The 17,613-nt window shown below is 43.4% G+C and overlaps 1 protein-coding gene across 4 annotated transcripts in view; it reads left to right on the top strand.

The window, feature by feature from the left end:
• Positions 1–17,613, top strand: part of efr3a (EFR3 homolog A (S. cerevisiae)) — a 264,071-nt gene that overhangs the window by 196,908 nt on the left and 49,550 nt on the right. For all 4 annotated transcript variants that reach the window (XM_078540592.1, XM_078540593.1, XM_078540590.1 and 1 more), the window contains 2 exons: positions 5,439–5,600; positions 6,993–7,124. In XM_078540592.1, the coding sequence (XP_078396718.1) occupies positions 5,439–5,600; positions 6,993–7,124 (294 nt within the window). The remainder of the gene's footprint in view (positions 1–5,438; positions 5,601–6,992; positions 7,125–17,613) is intronic.

The following is a 17,613-nucleotide window of genomic DNA, read 5'->3' as shown; positions in this document are numbered from 1 at the left end:
TGTTGAAGAAATTATTAATGCTTTGGTTACGCCTTTAATCTAATAAACTGGTGGATTCTTACAGTTCCTCAATACATTTATGATATTCTAAAGACAATTTGTTAGATTGGTCCTTAACAATTCTAGTAAAATCCTGAAAATTACTAGATTTATTTTTCGCCAATGGTGTATGTTTTTTATATTTCTCTCTTTATTTTTGTCTGCTCTTTTCTCCTGTCAGCATTGAAATCTTGATTGAGTATGGTTCCACAAATATTGGCTGTTCTCCAGTTCCTTGATGTGAGAGTCCTGACGAGCTGTGACCATTGGATAGAAATTAGCGAAAATGATTACATTACATTGAGTTTTACAGCATGGAAACAGACCATTTGGTCAGCAGATCTATGTTGGTGTTTATGCTCCACACGTACCTCCTCCCATCTTACTTCATTGCATCCTATCAACAACCCTCTGTTCTTTCTTCCTTATGTACATGCCTAGGTTCCCTTTAAAGGCATCTATGCAATTTATCTCAATTACTTCGTAATTGCAAGTTCCACATTCTAACCACTGAGGAAAGAAATTTTTCCTGAATTCATTGCATTTTTAATGATCATTCATTTTACTTATGGACCCAAAAAAGGGAACATCTTCACTACATCTACCCCGTTGAACCCCTTCATAATTTTAAAGATTTCTATCCGGGCACTCCTCAGCCTTGTCTTTTTGTGGAGGCTGCTATAACAACTCAGTAAGAACTTTATGACCCTGCAGTTGACTTCTGAATCATTCAGTTACATTCTTAGTCTCGGATTTCAGAAAGTGATTCTTTTCAGAGCTCTGTACAAAGTTCAAGCTAGCTGGTCCTATTATGTATCTTGTCATCAAATGGCATCTCTTTGCTGATGGCCAATCAGCAGAGAGAGTGAAGTTTAATTCCCTTTACAAAAAAATACAATGACCAAATGACTGCAGGCTGTTGGACAGAACTCAGTAACAGATAGACAGATTGTCTATTATATTTACTTGGTTGAGGGGATCTGATAACAATTTTCAAAGAACTCAATTATTGCAGACCCACCTCTGCTTAACGGTTGAAAAGCTCTCTTCAGCTAGACATTTAACTTGGCTTGCAATTACTTACAAATATCATGAGACAAACCAATAGCAAAGATGGCTTTAGGTCGTTTGGCAGGCTACAAGGAAAAATCTATCCTTTGTTCGCAACTTTACTGGAATCCAAAATCATAGGGCAGGACCCTTAGCTTGGCAGGTGGGCGCGCGCCCGACCTGACCAAGCATGAAATGACGCACGATGACGTTGGCCGAGCATCCCAACGTCAGCACACATTCGCGCGGGTTCAGTTGGCAGGTGCCACCAGAGCCGGCTGCTTTCCCACCAACAATTAAAAGGCCTATTAAATTAAGTTATCAATTGTGCTTAATTTTTCACTGCCCGTTCAATCTAACCGTTGACGGGCAGGCGAAAAGGCCAAGTGGCCTTTGCATTTTTTTGGAATCCTCATCCACAGGCGGGATGAGGTTTCCAAAATCAAATGCAAATGAAATAAAAACTTTAATTTAAAAACATGTCCTTGCTCATGTGACAAAGTCACATGAGGGGACATGTTTCATTAAATTTTTCTGTTCTTTAATAATTTTTTGCATATATTCTTCATCTCCCTGAGGCAGCTCCATGCCTCGGAGATTATTCAGCGCTCTTTCGCACGCATGCACGAAGTTGGCGTTAGGCCTGCTCGCCGTCCTCCCCCCGCATGCACAGGCAGCGCTCAGCACTGCCGCTCACGTATCACACGATTGGCCCGCCAGCGTGAAATCGTGGTGCGCTGTCTTTCGCGGTCGGCTTCCTGACCATCCCCTGCGAATCCTGCACGCCAAGGGCAAAATTCTGCCCATAGAGACTAGTGGATTAAATGAGAGTAGCAATTGCACAGATAAATTGAATATCTATATTTTGAGAGTATTGCCATCTGTGATGGTGGTTGATGGCACACAAACTAGACCTCTGCCTATTTTCAGAAAAAGAATTATTCTGAAATTCTGTACTGAATAGAATGGATAAAGGTATACACTCCTCTTCTCCTGTCAGGTGGAATTCTGCTTATTGTTTGCAGAAGATCTGTTATAGCATAGTTGAACATCATGAAATTTCATTTGTGCATTGGCACTCCTATGCTTCTCTCCAAATCTTTTGTACTCCTAACAGGCACTGATGAAAATTATGCTTTGGTTACATTTACCTCTAATGCTACCTCTGGCACCTAATATTTTGAAAAAAGCAACATATATACTCTAGACAGAATTTTACGGTCCCCTGCCAGTGGGTTTGTCGGCCTGAAGGGTCTTGTAAAATTCCCCAGGTGGCCTTCCCACTGCCCTCGGCCCCAATTGAGGCCCTTGAGCAGCTAATTATTGGCCGCATAAGGGCTGCTTCCTGCATGGCATCAATTTTGAGGCTAGTGGGAGACATTCAAAGCCCAGCAGGTCCTTATTGGGCCTCAGACAGGAAGGGGTGTGGAGTGTGCTTCCCTCAAGAGCCTCCTTTCCACATTGGGGCTCCCCCTTGCCCCCTTCTTATTCTCCCTCTCTCTCCACCCACCCTGGGTTTGACCCCAGCAGATGCTCCCTCTTCCCCCAGCCTCTCCATCAAGACTCCGCTCGTCAGAGCATTAAATGGCTGTGGGGAGTGCTTTGATCCGCTGTCTCTTTGGGGACGAGGTGGGAAATCCTGGCATCCGAAAGATCCTGCCCCTGGAAAATATATCCTCTTGTACTGACTATGCAGTACATTTTGAGGAAGTGTGGTAAGAGCAAAAGCTCCATGAATTTTTTTTTGAACTGAGGGTACTTTTTTAGGATGAATGTACAAAGATGATCTTCCTCATTGCGAATTACCTTATGATCAGCTGAATGTTTGGTAAGCTTTTAATTATTGGTATAATTTCAAACCTGAACCTTGAGCAGCTAAGAGATAATTAAACCATAAAGATTAGCCTATGATTAACAATGTGCATGATTTGGTTATGGTAGGAAGTGTTCATAATTGATTATACTTAGCATTTTTCCTGTTACAAATTTGACATCGATGAGCTTACAGCGCTGGATACAATTTTTTAAACTGAACAACAGGAAAAGTTACCAAAGGTGTATGCTCTGCTAATTTATAATTTAAGCATACAATAAAAACTTCATTTCATTATTGTCCTACACCACATGGACTGCAATGGTTCAAGCAGGCAGCTCACCACCACTTTCTCCAGGGCAATTAGGGATGGGCAGTAAATGCTGGCCTAGCCAGCGGCACCCACATCCCATGAATGAATAATAAAAAAAAATTTCATCTGCACGCCTCCCTTTTATCATTGGTAATGATTTAAACAAAATTTGGCTCAAAGAAGGTAATTTGCCCACGGTTTCAATTGTGTAATGGGTCAAGGCTTAATTGCTGGATTGCTCAGGATAATGAGAAAAATTTTAATTCAGATTTCTAATAATAATAGAATCTCATATTTTAAAAATAATCAGAAGGCAACTGCCCGAAATCTTGAACAGTGCAGACTCTAGATGCGCATACAATTTTCATCAAACTTAATTTTTTGCTAAGTAATGAGTTGTGACTAAAATGAAATTGCTTTTTTCCACGAAATCTTTGTACAACTAGTTGTTGGAAGCTTTCCCCAGAGTCCCTGCCCCAACATGTATTTAGCACAATAGGAAAATCACTGCTAATATTAGTTGTACATAAAAGAATGATGAATTGAGCGTCATGAGGTTACTGTATGCTACTGATTGGTCTGTCTGTCCCACCTGAGTCCCCTCAAACAACCTTTACCTGCTACTCCTGCCAAGCTGTGAGCTAATCATGGCATTCACTGATCTTGACAGTGAGGAGCTTACTCTAAACAGAAAAGAAAAACTGGCTTCCATTGGCCTCATCTGTGAACATTCTCAAATAATATAAACACAGATAATCAAGGTTTCATTTTGCTCCCATTACCATGCTAATTCATCACAAACCAAGGATTGCCAAAGGATAAAATAAATCTAAACCATACATATCAAGCACGTTTCTGTTACGTGTTATTCTTTATTCAGTGAAGCATATGATGAAACTCAAACTTACCTTCCTTCCTTCAGAGGTCGGGAACTCTGATTCCTGACAAACCTCAGGCCTTTCATGTGCATACCAGCTGGGAACTGGCCGCACATGCGCAGCCCGTGTATTTTTTGTTCTTCAGGCCAATGATCAGCCCCATGCGCCTGTGAAGAAGGAAGAAGAACGGCACAAAAGTGAAGGCTAAATAAAATGATACAGAGGGCCATGGTTAAGTAAATGTCCCAGCGAGCAGGACACTAGAGGGGGACAGGAAGAGGTTCCAAAAGGAAGTCCCAGGTAAGAGACAAAGACAGATCAGAAATGAATCCAGTTAAGTTAAGCTCAAAGAAAGGAGCAGAGAAATAACCTGAGTTAAAGAAAGAGCTGCAGGGAGCAGACTTTGAGCGAAGTGGGCTCAAGAGAAGTCCTCAACATCCAAGAAGGCAGCCAAAGGTTGGTGACTCCATGCTGTGGGCCACTGGGGCAAAGGTACCCTTTTGGATCAGTGATGTTCTGCGTGGTACGGCCGAAGATCTGAAATCATGCTTGGAAGGTGACACTTGAGTGTACTCGGAAATGCAGGGGAAAGAAATGTCTGAAGACGAGATTGAACCCCTGTAAGATGGGCCATTTTTGAAGCTCTCCAAGTGGGAACGACTTTTGGAAACTATTCCAAGGCGAGATCTTCAAATGTGGAGATTGGAAACCCTCGTGAGAAAGACAAAGTTTCATTGAGATTGATTAGCTCACTATTTGACAAAACACTAGGTGGGTTGTTGCAAAATCCATGGAAACTGGCTTGGGTCTCATCTGTCATCTATTGTGTGGTGTGTCTGACCATGGTTTGCCTGTTAATTCAAATATGCCTCATACTTACCCTGAATGTTAGAGTATAAGATAGATATTATAAATTGTTTTAACTTTCTGAGCTTGTATAGTAAAGTTTATTTTCGTTTGTTGAAAACTCATGGAATCTTTTGGCTTTAGTCACTTTGTAAGCATCTTGAATCTCAAACTTCATTTACTTTAAACAAAATGTTATTGGTTTCTAACCGGACCTCCTCCCCCACGCCCCCCCTGCCCCCCAAACCAATGACCTGGGGTCTGCCGAGGATCATAACGAGCATCAGTGGAGAAATGATTTGACAGTTGAAGGTTCGTGTGCTGGGATTTGTTTTAGCATACTTTCAGCGTAATAATTTGAATTATCAGAAGTACACCGTAGTCATTGAGTCTCCTTACTGCATTTATTGTTGTCATACTTAAGCAATTTGCGGATGAAAATTAAAACTTTTCTGATCATGCTGACCTTGAACTTTAATCTTCTGGCATTTGTTTTCAGCAAGGACAGCAGTTGTACAGACACATCTATATGGGTTGTAAAGAAGATGATAATGAACAGAAAAACTTTGAATCTCTTTTTGTTGCTCTTTCACTCATCACAATTGAACTGGCCAATGATGAAGTGATCATAGACTTGATTCGGCTTGCTCTTGGCATACAGGTACTGTAAACAGTTGAAGTGTATAGTTACATGTTTGGAAAGAGTTACTTTGTAATTAGCGACCTTTCAATATGTTAACATTAATGCAGATTAGCTTGTTGGTCATAATTGCATTATGCAATGAAACCAGGTAATCCCTATGTTAATCTTGTAAACCTTACAGTTACAGTCAAAATTTACCTGTACAGAATAAAATTTATTGTTTAAAAAGAGCTGAACTTCTGATTTATAGTTTTCCAATTCAGGACATTGAATCAGGTCAAGCTATTGTTATATTAGGAACCTAGGCTAAGATTTTCCGCAATGGGCAAAATTGGTGATCTAGGTACAGATTGCGCTCAAAAGTTGTGCTAGTTTTAGCTGTTTCTCAAGTGTCCATTCAAACAAATTTGCATATTGCTGAACATAAAATCTTCCAAACCAGTGCAATTGGGCAGTGTTTTATAAGATTTTTTTTTTCAAATTTGAATTTGAAGAAAATTCCTTCACGTACTTGAGTGGTAAACTGGTGCAATTTTAATAATACAGATGAAAATTGGTTAATCACAAAAGGTAAGCATTTTGAATTGGTGGCCCAACACCTGTGAATAAGCTGATTTTAAATAACCAGAAAATACTTTTAAAAACTACACAACCTTTTTCTAATTCTCAAAGGTGAAATTAGTGCATTTGTGCTTAAAAAGAATGTTTAATTAGAAGAACCTCTTTGAAGGTCCACAAATGGGTTCAATTAGCAGAAGCTCTCCATGGTAATTAATTCAATTTGGGATCAGGGCAGCCTGATTTTTTTTTAAACTAGCACAAAAAAAATCTCAAAACCTCAATTTGCACTGGACATAATTTGCAATTAGAATTCCTCAATCTTTTGCACTGGCTTGACCAATTTTTGGGTGAACCAGTGCAACCTAGAGGGAACTACAAGCCCAAAAGTACAGTTTCACAGAACTTTGGGTGATTTCATTATTTTTCAATACTTCTTGAAGACGAGTGTTTGGAAAAAGTGTTTGTATTAACTTCTGGTGGGTGATAACTACAGATTTGGTAATTTGTTTGAAAATTACTCCATATATTCCTCATGATAGTAACTGTTTTTAGTCATCTTTTTTCACTGTTTGCTAATACATATGTATAACAGTAACCATTCCATCAAAAGCAATGCATCATTGAGTTAATTTTGTTCAGGAGAAAATTTCCATAATTCACTTGTGCCTGTGACATTTGTAAGTCATGCTTTTCATATTGGAATTCAGCGTTGCATTACCATACATCAGAAGTAAAATATTAACTTGCTGTACCCTTTCTGATTTACAAAAGGTCACAACTTCAGGAGCACATTCTAAAAAGATTTCATAATTGCTTTACTTCAAATGTCTTTTTCACATTTTACTCTAGGACTTAGCTGTTAGTAATGAAGACAACCTACCCGTTTACAATCGTTGTGCCATATTGGCTCTGGTGGCTGCATATTTGAATTTCCTGAGTCAGATGATTGCAGCACCAGCTTTCTGTCAACATGTTAATAAGGTTAGTAGTTTAATTTTAATAGTTGCGATCTAAACTTACATGAAGCACAGACATTTGACTAAGATACCAGAGGATTACTGGTGCCCACAGAACAAAATGAGTCATTGACTTCAGGAGAGAGGTTTTTTTTTTTATTGGCAGGATGGTATTTTGTATTTCAGATTTTGTATCACAAGGTAGGTCTGCTTCTGTGTTGGACTTTATCAATGTAAGAGGACCTGCTGTGTAATATCTAGTGAGGAAGGAAGTGCCACCCCTGCCCTCCAATCCACATGCCTGGCAGGTGGGGAGCAACAATGGCTGCCACCCAAATTCCTGCTGAGCTCAGGTGGGAGTTTGATCTACCTTATGGAAATTGAGGCCCATGAGTGTAATCTCTGAATCTCAGGTGTCCAAGGCATGTGTGCTTGCCAGTTACTCAAGCACCCCTTGCCAATCACCCCTCCCATCCTCCAGCATGCACCAATCCCACAAAATTATACCTGTAATAGCTGTTTTATAGAGGGAACTTTGGCAGCCATTACTTCAGAATTTCTCCTATGTTGGCTCCTTTCACTTGTTGCAAACCTGAGAGCTGAATATAATTATTAATCTGATCCAGGAAATGGCAAATTTTAGCCCAGTGTTAATCCATTTGGGATTTTACTTGAGCAGAAACTGTAGCCCAGGATATGCAATAGGGAACTGTAAAATAGCCAAGAGATGAATAGCTTGTGACTATTGATCCAGATAACTGGGCAGCATTCTTTATCAGATCTTCCATTTCTTAAAAGTTATATTCTACCATTTCTAGTTCTTGATCTCTGTGTTGAACTTTATAGTACACAGTACAAGACAACTCATTAAGGCACAAGGTACCGGATGTAATTCCAGTTAATATACCTGTCACAATGATATGCTATATATAATTAATTTGATATATAATTGGCTAGTTTCACATATTAGTCTTTTTTAAAAAGGGACATTTCACAGAAAACATAGACACTGACTTCAAATGGCTGCCAATTTGCATCTGTGTAGCCGCAGTGCATTTCATGGAGAGGTTGGGTCTATTGAGGCCCCAACAGACAATGACCTCCCTGGAGTTGTGAAAAGCTTCCTACCTGCCCCATTCAAATGGAAGAACGAATCATTCAGGGGCTAATTGCTGGAACATTAAAAATGAATTACCTCAGCTATCACAGTGGCTAAGAGGAGCTGTGCCAGATATGAGCTGATCAACTTCCTTTTAGAATATAACTGACATGGTGAGAGGTCATGTGAGATACAACCTTTTGTGTGAATGCTTGAGTTTGGGTTTTGGCAGAGATATCCTAGCTGCTGGAGAACATGGCTGTCTTTTGCCCTATTTTTTTCTCTCTACAATATTCCATCCGTGCATTGAACCCTCTCTTGCTGAGTTATGTGTGTCTACATTCCTACAGCGACAGAGAGATTTGTACAGCAGTGTTTCCAGGAGGAAAGAGACATACCAGCCACAACTTTAAATCAGTGGCCCTAGCTGAAGGACCCATGCCTCCGGATACAATCAGTGAATCTTTATTGGCTTCCCTTTAATCTGCGCTTTAACTTAGACAAGTTTAACCTCTGATACTCTGCAAAGTTGTAATTTTTTCCTGCATGCTTGGAGTTTGAGTGTGTGTTTACTTGCGTTAGTGAGAAGTAAGACACATTTGTACATTTTCAATATTTTTAATATGTTTACCTGGGTGGGTTTTAGTAAAATAAAACTAACCCCTTCACGTGTTTAACTCGAGAGTTATGGCTTAATTCTTATAATTGCATACAGTCAAGTACATATTGATCTGGCAATAAATAATACTTTTCAAAATGAAAGCCTCTGCTATAACCAAAAGGGGACTGCGAAAAGAGGAAAATCAGTCTATCCCTCCCAACTTGGTTGTAACAGAAATTTGGAGGCTAACATCCAAGATTCAAACCGATAGACTAACAAGAAATTAGCAGTGGGAACTAACTTAATCCCTAGACATAATTTGAAAAAAACTCCAGTACAGGTTTTTCTGTTCCTACTACAGTACTAACAGGATGTCCACTTTCAAAGCTTGTACTTTTCTAGAACCGGTTGAGGTAACTTAGAACTGTTTAAAGGCCCTATCCCTTGAAGAATTGAAGAGTGTGGCTAGGCATTTTAACCATTTCTGAACAAAAAATGGGAAATCTGAAATTCAGAAGCTTGTGGCCAGCAATCTTAAAATTGAATTGGGATAACCAGTGATAAGCACAAAACAGGTAAGCTAGCTTTAGCAAAGTACAGCTTGAACAGAAAAGACTAGAGCTAGAATTCCAGGCTAGGGAAAGAGAGAGAGAAGAAAGAAAAGAAGAAAGAGGGTGAGAGGAAAGGTAGTGAGAAGGAGCATTCCAAAGAGGAAGAGAGAAGCAAGAGATAGAAAAAGAAAGGGAATTTCAATCAAAACCACTTGAGCTGAGAGAGGAGAACCCCACTGTACCAGGGAAGGCACCACTGGCAGGGGAGTGGGCTACTCCGGGGCAAGTGCTGAACTCTTAAAATCTCCCAGGCAATCCCAAAGCTCGGAGGGAGATGTGGAAGCATTTTTCATCTCATTTGCGTAATAGAGAGCTTGTTGCTGCTAATGCAAAGTAGGTTAACAGGCAAGGCACACAAGGTTTATGCCATGTTGTCTGGTGAAATTTCAGCAAACTGAGATGACTAAACAATCTATCCTCAGTGCTTATAAGCTAGTACCCGAAGCTTACCAGCAGAAATTCCAAACGTTCGTAACAGTCCAAACAAACCTGCATCAAGTTTGAAAAGGTCAAGCAACTTTCTTTTGAATGCTGGATACATACACTTAAAATAGTGACCACCTATGAAAGCCTCAGCAAGATGATTCTCGAGTTCAAATACACTCTTCCGATTTACATAAAGACCCACATGGAAGAAAAAAAGATTTCGGGAGCCAGGCAAGCGGCAACTCTGGCCGATAATTGAATTTGACCACAAGCGCTGCCCCAAAGTAAAACCTTCCCAAGTCACCCTCAAAGGCCTGAGAAGGATAGAAGATGAGAGCATAAAAGGAGGGTGGACAGCCAGGGATGAGAAGGGAAAACTGACAACACGGGGCTATCCCTGCGAACAACCCCCCCCCCCCCCCGCCCCGCCCCTCCAACGGCCCTCGAGCCAAAGAGGAAGGTGCTGAGAATAAGAATGATGCCCGAAAGCCCGTGTGTTTCCGTTGCAACAAGGTGGATCACCTTCAAGCTGATTGCTGGAAGTTACAGGCAAAATCCATAGGATTTGTGGGGATACACCAGACTAATGCAGGAAAAGGGGCCCTGACAGAGAGCACAGCAAACAAGGCTGTGGCTTTAGCCATGGCAGTAAACCCCAGTAAAAACACCACAGAGTGCAGGAGAAGCTACTAAAATCCCTGGGAGTTACCTGGATTTTTTGTCAAAAGGAAAAGTGACCCCATATCCAGGTAAGCCTATTGTCATACAGAGGCACTCCAGGCCCTTCTGCTTGCACACGAGCAGGAGAGAGACCTCATCCTGTGTGAGACACAGCCAGAGTGAGTGTGGGTATTGGCAATTTGGTGCACAGTGGGAATTCGGTGCAATGGGGAAGAGGTGCTCTCTGCACTTTTTCTTTGTTATCCAACTTCTTAAATCATCAGAGAGTGGTCTTGCCCTGCTGCAGCAGTAGAGGCTACAAGGGAGTGAAATGACTGGTAAGTAATGGGTAAGGTTGGGTAAGTATTTACTACTTTTATCGCTTATAGTTTAAGGTCTTTTTGTGGTTTATAGTTTGTATATTCTGTAGTAACGAGGATCAGTAAAGAAGGGCCCTAGAGTAATTGATTTAAAAGGTTTAATTTAAAAGGTTAAGTCATGGCAGGAGAGTTCAAAGCCATGGTGTGCTCCTCATGCTCCATGTGGGAAGCCGGGAACATTCCCAGTGCCCGGGACCAGCATGTGTGCAGGAAATGTGTCCAGCTGCAGCTCCTGGTAGCTCTGGTTTCAGAGCTGGAACGGCAGCTGGGGACACTGTGGAGCATCCGCAAGTCTGAGAGCATCATGGATAGCAGGTTTAGAGAGGTGGTCACACCGCAGCTGAAGGGACTTGAGGAAGGAACGGAATGGGTGACCACCAAGCAGTCCAAGAGAAACAGGCAGGTAGTTCAGGAGTCCCCAGGGGTCCTGCTCGCAAATCGGTATTCTATTTTGGAGGCTGATGAGGGCGCTGGTTCTTCCAGGGAGTGCAGACAGAGCCAAGCTTCTGGCACCACAAGCGGCCTGTCTGTACAGAAGGGGAGGAAGGGAGGAAGAGCAATAGTAATAGGGGATTCTGTAGTCAGTGGAACAGATAGGCGCAACTGTGGCCGGCAACATTACTCCAGGATAGTGTGTTGCCTCCCTGGTGTCAGGGCCTGGGATGTCACTGAGCGACTTCAGGGCACCCTGAAGGGGGAGGGTGATAAGGCAGTGGTCATGGTACATGTTGGTACCAATGACATAGGTAGAAAGAGGGATGAGGTCTTGCATCAGGACTTCAGGGAGCTAGGCAGTAGACTAAAAAGCAAGATCTCTCGGGTTGTAATCCCTGGATTACTCCCAGTGCCACATGCTAGTGAGCTCAGAAATAGGAGAATAGTGCAGATGAACATGTGGCTTAAGAGTTGGTGCAGGAGGGAGGGTTTTAGATTCCTGGATCACTGGGACCGTTTCTGGGGAAGGTGGGACCTGTACAAGCGGGGCAGCCGACATCTGAACCAGAGCGGGACTAACATCCTTGCGGGTGGGTTTGCTAGTGCTGTTGGGAGGAGTTTAAACTAATTCGGCAGGGGGAGGGGCCACAGAATGTTAGCAGAATAGGGACACATCATGATACAGTAAAACAATCAAGTCAGAGGGAGTACAGCTGCCTTAAGTTTCAAGGGAGTAAGGTAAGGCTGGATGGCCTCGACTTTAATGCCGGGAGTATTACAGGTAGGAGTTAAGGGTGAGGATTGACACATGGAATTGTGATATAGTGGCCATCATAGAGACATGGTTGAGGGAGGGGCAGGATTGGCAGCTCAACGTTCTGGGATATAGAATCTTCAGGCGAGACAGGGGAGGGGGTAAAAGAGGAGAAGGCATTGCATTATTAGTTAAGGAGTCGGTTACCTCAGTAAGAAGAGATGCTATCTTGGAGGGGGCATTGAATGAAGCAATTTACGGAGGTGTATAAAAACAATAACAATAGGGTAATTATATTAGGTTATTTCAACTTTCCCAATATCAATTGGGATAAACATTTTGTTAAGGGCTTGGATGGAGTGGATTTCTTGAAATGTGTACAAGAGAACTTTTTAGGTCAATATGTAGAGGGTCCAACAAGGGACGGCGCAGTGCTGGACCTAATTCTGGGGAATGAAGCCAGACAGGTGGCTGAGGTGGTGGTGGGGGAGCATTTTAGTGATAGCGACCACAACATGGTACAATTTAAGCTTGTTATGGACAAAGAAATAGACAAGTTGCAAAAATATATTTCAGATTGGGGGAGAGTGGATTTTAGTAAAATAAGGCAGGATCTGGCCAAGATAGACTGGGAACAGCTACTTGTGGGGAAATCTACAGAAGAGCAGTGAGGGGGCGTTCAAAAAGGAAATGGGGAGGGTACAGGCTCAACATGTTCCCTCTAGGGTGATAGGAAGGAGTAACAAGCCCAGAGAACCATGGATGACCAGAGATATTCAGGATACGATGAAAAGGAAAAGAGAGGCTTTTAGCAGGTACAAGGGGAGCAAATCAGTGGAGGCATTTGTGGAGTACAGAAAGTGCGGGGTGGAGCTTAAGAAAGCAATTAGGAGAGCAAAGAGCGAATATGAGAAAGCTCTGGCTGGTAAAAGTAGAGAAAATCCCCAGATATTCTATAAGTATATCAATGAGAAGAGGATAAGCAGGGAAAGAGTAGGGACCAAGGGGGAAATCTATGGATGGAGCCAGGGGACATTGGTAGAGTGTTGAACGAATACTTCACATCCATCTTCACCCAACAGAATGAGGATGAAGGTATGGAACTCGGGGAGAGAGGCTGCGAGGTTCTTGAGCAAATTGATATAGGGAGTGACAAGGTATTGGAGGCGTTGGGAGGCCTAAAAGTGGACAAATCTCCAGGTCCGGATGATTTATGCCCCAGATTGCTGAGGGAGGCAAGGGAGGAGATTGCAGGGGCTCTGACCCGAATTTTTAATTCCTCTCTGGCCACGGGAGAGGTGCCAGAGGACTGGAGGACAGCTGATGTGGTTCCGCTATTTAAGAAGGGTTGTAGAGATAAGCCAGGGAACTACAGACCAGTGAGTCTCATGTCAGTGGTAGGGAAACTATTGGAGAAAATTCTGAAGGAGAGAATCTATCTCCGCTTGGAGAGGCAAGGTTTGATCAGGGATCGTCAGCATGGCTTTGTCAGAGGGAGGTCATGCCTAACATATTTGATTGAATTTTTTGAGGAGGTGACCAGGTGTGTAGATGAGAGTAGTGCAGTTGATGCAGTTTATATGGATTTCCACATGGGAGACTTATAAAGAAGGCAAATGCACATGGAATACAGGGTAATTTGATAAGGTGGGTTGAAAATTGGCTTAGTTGTAGGAGGCAGAGGGTGATGACAGAAGGCTGCTTTAGTGACTGGAAGCCCGTGTCCAGTGGCGTACCACAGGGATCTGTGCTGGGTCCCCTATTATTCGTCATTTATATAAACGACATAGATGACTATGTGGGGGGTAGGATTAGTAAGTTTGCGGATGACACAAAGATTGGCCAGTTGGTTAACAGTGAGGTTGAGTGTCTTGGGCTACAGGAAGATATAGACGGGATGGCCAAATGGGCAGATAAGTGGCAGATGGAATTTAACCCTGACAAGTGTGAGGTGATACACTTTGGAAGGAGTAATTTGACAAGGAAGTATTCGATGAACGGCATGACACTAGGAAGTTCTGAGGAACAAAGGGACCTGGGCGAGTGTGTCCATAGATCTCTGAAGGCGGAGGGGCATGCTAGTGGGGTGGTGAAAAAGGCATATGGGACACTTGCCTTTATCAATCGAGGCATAGATTACAAAAGTAGGGAGGTCATATTGGAGTTGTATCGAACCTTGGTGATGCCACAGCTGGAGTATTGTGTGCAGTTCTGGTCGCCACATTATAGGAAGGATGTGATTGCACTGGAGGGGGTGCAGAGGAGATTCACCAGGATGTTGCTTGGGATGAAACATTTAAGTTATGAAGAGAGGTTGGATAGAGTTGGGTTGTTTTTGTTGGAACAGAGAAGACTGAGGGGCGACTTGATTGAGATGTACAAGATTGAGGGGCATGGACAGGGTGGATAGGGAGCAGCTGTTCCCCTTGGTTGAAGGGTCAGTCAGGAGGGGACATAAGTTCAAGGTGAGGGGCAGGAGGTTTAGGGGGGATGTGAGGAAAACATTTCTACCCAGAGGGTGGAGACGGTCTGGAATGCGCTGCATGGGAGGGTGGTGGAGGCGAGTTGCCTCACATCCTTTAAAAAGGACCTGGCTGAGCACTTGGCACGTCATAACATTCAAGGCCATGGGCCACGTGCTGGTAAATGGGATTGGGTAGGTGGGTCAGATGTTTCTCACGTGTCGGTACAGACTCGACGAGCCGCAGTGCCTCTTCTGCACTGTGTGATTCTGTGATTCTGCTGGGGAAGGACATGACCTTTCCTGCAGAGAGTGCATTGATGAACAGTCTCAGTGTGGGGTGGTATATGCCCATACCTTTATATTGGGTGCACATGCAACGCGACCTGTTTTCCTGACTGGTGACTGTTGGGATTGTCCATAGTTTATCTGTGGTGGGGGCGAAGGTGGTAGCTTCCCAGAAGTCTGAGGCCAAGGAGATGGTGCAGATACAGGAGAAGGCCCCTGGCATTTTTCCTGATTGTGCAGTGGCTCAGTCAATGGCTAAACAAGCCCAGTCAGAGGAAGCTGAATTGGCATCACAGAAGGATGACCCTGCCATCTGGCTAGCCAAAATCTTTTTCCAAGATTTAGGTGACTCAAAGGAAGTGGTAAGCAGGTCTTCCTTGGTCAAGGCTCAATAATCTGACCTGCCATTTAAAAAGTTAGCACAAACTGCCCAAACTGAAGCTGAAGCAGATGGGAGTTCTGGAGTGTTATCATTTTAAAAATGGGGTGTTGATGAGGATGTGGTGAAATTCTGTAAAACATGCCACATGTTCCAGGCTGTGGGGAAGCCCCAATTTGTAATAAAATTGGCACCCCATATTACCATACTAGCTTTTGGGAAACCATTCAGGGAGTAGTGTGTTGGTAGATTATGTGGGACGCCTGCCAAGAACAAAAGGGGGCCATCTGTATTTTCACACCATTTTGAATGTGACTACCTGGTTTCCAGGGGCCATCCCCCTGACAACTATTTCTGCCAAGGCAGTGGTGAAGTTAACTCAGTTCTTCGCCCAATACGGGCTGCTGGCTGAGATCCAGTTGGATCAGGGCTCAAATTTTATGTCCATAATTTTCCAAAAGGTCATGGGTAATCTGGGTGTAACCCCACTAAAGTCCTCAGCCTACCACTCACAGGCACAACAGACTTTAGAATACCATCAGATCCTAAAGACGATGATCAGGGCATACTGCCATAAGTACCCCCATAACTGGGACAAAGGGCTGGGATTTGTCCTGTTTGCTACCAGGGACTCAACCAATGCATTAATCCCTTTGAGCTAGTTTATAGACATGAGGCGAGAAGTCCTCTTAGAGCAAAGGTTCCATGTTCGACTACTTATGTATTCCAGGAGTGGCTCACAAGCCTGTGATGTGGCTCGGAAGAACTTTGAAACCTCCCAGACAGCTATGAAAAGACGGGCAGCCAAGCATGCCAAGACCTGAACACTGTCCCTTTGCTGAAATGTATTAGTACTGCGGGGTGAACCATTGAAAGCTGGGTTCAGTGGCTCGTACAGAGTAGAGAGGAGAATTGGCAAGGTGGATTATCTAATTGACACCGCAGTAGAAAAGAGCAACGGTTGTGTCACATCATGTTAAACAGTATCACAGTCAAGAAGAGGGCAAAAAAGCACAGGTTTGTCAGGCATCAGGACAGAGGAGGGCAAAAGGGGCAGTGAAAACAAGTTTTAGCGGGGCCTGGATGACTCCCAAATAGAACCCTCTACCATCTGGTCAGCTAACACCGAACTATTTCAACGGATCAGTAAGAGGCGCATGGTCAGAGGGGAGACTTCAGCCTGAGTATGTTTGGAAATTTGGTTCAAAGTGGGAAAGAGGCACTTTAGATAAAGTTTACTGCAGGAAGTAAAGTGTGCTGAGTGGGGAGTTTGATGAAGGGCGGGGAAGAGGTGCTTTTTCTTCTACTCTTTTTCAGCCTCCAGTATTTGATTTCCACTTTGGTGCAGCAGAAGGAGCAGGTAAACCAGTAACTGGTATTATTAGTTTTATCAGTATTTTAATATATTGTTTTATCAGTATTGTAAAGTTTATTGGCAGTGCCAAAACTTATTGGGAGGTGTTGGCTTTATTGATTATAATTAATTAGCAATGACTAATTAATTAACACATATTGGAGATGGCAAGGCAGGTGACATGCTGTGATTGCAGGAGATCGGCACTTCTGGATGCCGGTGTTATCCAGGGCAAACACATCTGCAGCAAGTGTTTGCAGCTGCAAGAACTTCGGCTCCGAGTTATTGAGCTGGACGTAGAGCTGCAGACACTGCGGCACATCAGGGTGGGGGAAAGTTACCTGGACACTTTATTCCAGGAGGCAGTCACACCCCTTAGGATAGGGTCTTCTGATTTGGTTAGTGGTCAGGGACAGGAGAGTGTGACTGCAAGCGAGGCAGGTAAGGGGACCTAGGGTGCAGGAGCCTCGGCCCTTGAAATTATCCAACAGGTGTGAGGTTTTTTTCAGCTTGTTTGGAAGAGAGTGGGGGCTGCAGGGTGTGTGAGCTGACTGGCCATGGCACCATAGTACAGAAAGCCAGTCAAACAGGGGGAGTTACAAGGAATGTAGTGGTAGTAGGGGGCAGTATAGTCCGAGGGATTTACACCGTTCTCTGCAGCAAAGAACGTGAGTCCAGATGACTGTGTTGCCTGCCCGGTACCAGGGTTTGGGACATCTACTCAGGGCTGGAGAGGAACATGCAGTGGGAGGGGGAGGACCCAGTCGTCATGGTTCATGTTGGTACCAACAACATAGGCAGGACAAAGAAGGGAGGCTCTGCATAGTCAGTATGAGGAACTTGGCACCAAATTAAGAAGCAGAACCTTAAAGGTCATAATCCTTGGATTATTACCTGAGCCACGTGCAAATTGGTATAGGGAAAATCAGATTAGGGAGTTGAATATGTGGCTTAAAGGCTGGTGTGGGAGAAGTGGGTTCCGGTTCGTGGGGCACTGGCACCAGTACTCGGGAAAGTGGGATCTGTACTGATGGCACAGTCTACACCTGAACTGTGCTGGGACCAG

This window comes from Cetorhinus maximus, chromosome 4 (genome assembly GCF_964194155.1).
Source record: "Cetorhinus maximus chromosome 4, sCetMax3.hap1.1, whole genome shotgun sequence".
Classification (NCBI taxonomy): domain Eukaryota; kingdom Metazoa; phylum Chordata; class Chondrichthyes; order Lamniformes; family Cetorhinidae; genus Cetorhinus; species Cetorhinus maximus.
Note: the sequence above shows the minus strand (reverse complement) of the source record. Positions and strands in the feature narration are given on the sequence as shown.